The sequence below is a fragment of the Alosa pseudoharengus genome, unplaced genomic scaffold (assembly GCF_046254945.1).
Source record: "Alosa pseudoharengus isolate Yale_2024_CS ecotype anadromous, Long Island Sound unplaced genomic scaffold, YU_APseudo_1.1 YU_APseudo_1.1_scf_24, whole genome shotgun sequence".
In the NCBI taxonomy this organism is placed as follows: domain Eukaryota; kingdom Metazoa; phylum Chordata; class Actinopteri; order Clupeiformes; family Clupeidae; genus Alosa; species Alosa pseudoharengus.
The window spans coordinates 11,715,065-11,716,624 of record NW_027468689.1 but is presented as its reverse complement, the minus strand read 5'-3'; the positions used below and the strand labels follow the sequence as shown (position 1 = coordinate 11,716,624).

At 45.4% G+C, this 1,560-nt stretch overlaps 1 protein-coding gene across 1 annotated transcript; it reads left to right on the top strand.

The window, feature by feature from the left end:
• On the top strand, window positions 1–1,560 carry LOC143142327 (claudin-23-like). The gene has a single exon (XM_076303146.1). The coding sequence runs from the start codon at window positions 92–94 to the stop codon at window positions 893–895; it is 804 nt and encodes a 267-aa protein (XP_076159261.1). The 5' UTR covers window positions 1–91; the 3' UTR covers window positions 896–1,560.

Genomic DNA, 1,560 nt, shown 5'->3' with positions numbered 1-1,560 from the left:
GTCAGGCAACCTTTATACGTGCGCTGTCAACAGAACGCACTTAATGTTCCAAGTGCTTCTCGACTGACAGCACGCGGGTATACAGTCCAAGATGCCGACGAGTATGCCTACGTTCATCCACTTTCGGACACCAGGCATCCTGATCTTCGGGATGGTGATGGCTCCGTGTGGGTGGGTTCTCGATCTTACCGCCACGGTGGCGCCAAACTGGAGAACTGTTAATAACATACCGAATGAAGCCCAAGATGTTTTCCTTCAGCAGGGGATATGGGACATCTGCCGCGCATCTACCACCTCTAGAGCAATTCTGTGTAACCAACCAGACAAACCTTACTTCAATGAGCAGATCATTGAGATTGCCCAGGCCATGATGGTGGCATCTCTTATTCTCACCTTGATAGGCCTGGCGGTTGCAATTCCCGGTGTCCGGTGCTGGAGGGAAAGACCCAACTGGACTGTAGTTGGTCTGGGTGGTTTGTTGATTTTCTGTTCTGGTGTCCTGACCATCATTCCCATTGCCTGGTACACACACATTTTGACCAACATCACAGCTGCATCTACAGACATCCGGGTGGGCTACTGCATCGTGCTTGGGTACATTGGAGGCATCATGGAAGTTCTTGGCGGATTCGTCATGTTCATCGGAATATGCCGTTGCTGCGGTGGAAAGAACCGCAGCGAGAGGGTTGTCAAAGACACTGGGAGGTCCAACCGCAACACTTCTCCCCCACGCAGGATCACGGTCCCGAGCATGACAAGCAGGGCGCCGAGCAGCGCCAGCAGTGTCCCATACTCAAAAGACTCCTTTGACCAGCCCGACTTTCCCCGGCCTGTTCCTCGGGCAAGCAGCAAAGCAAGCTCATATGCTGCTCAACCTTACGACGCGGATTTGTGAACAGCTCTGCAATGACACTAATATCCTGCTTTCTTTAGGTGTACTACAACACTACCGGTAATTGAAGAGATGTCTCTGTGACAACCCACCTGGGGTCTGAAATATGCTAAAGATTACATTAAGATTGTAGGCTATTTTGATATATTTGTGTGAAATAATGGGCCAAAGGTTTACGTGAAGTTAAGAATGACTGGCATTGACATGTAAGATATAGCCTATACTGTAAGTATAGCCTAGATAAGAAGCATATACACCTTGCCTCTTATTGATCCGCATTAAATTTGCTTTAAATTTCCCCAGGGTTATGAAGGTCCTATAGGAAGAGAAGACGTGCAATATGTATATGATTTGGACATTGAGCTATAAATTGTTGTGCAAATAACTGACATGTTGTGAATGTGGACAGAACATATATTTAGTGAAAATCAGTTGTTTCAAACTTGTTTGAACTGTGCAGTTTTATGCACTGCAACTTTTACATCTTATTTAGTAAGGAATACAATAATTTTACTTGTGTGGTGAAGGTAGTGTTAAAGTGAGCCTTATTCAACTGGTCTTTGAAGGTGGAGTGACTGCTAGCAAGCTTAACTCTTGAGTCGTTTAAACACTTTGTTGTACTTTCTTGTAAGAAACAAATAAATGTCTAAGAACTTAAGAGAAACTTT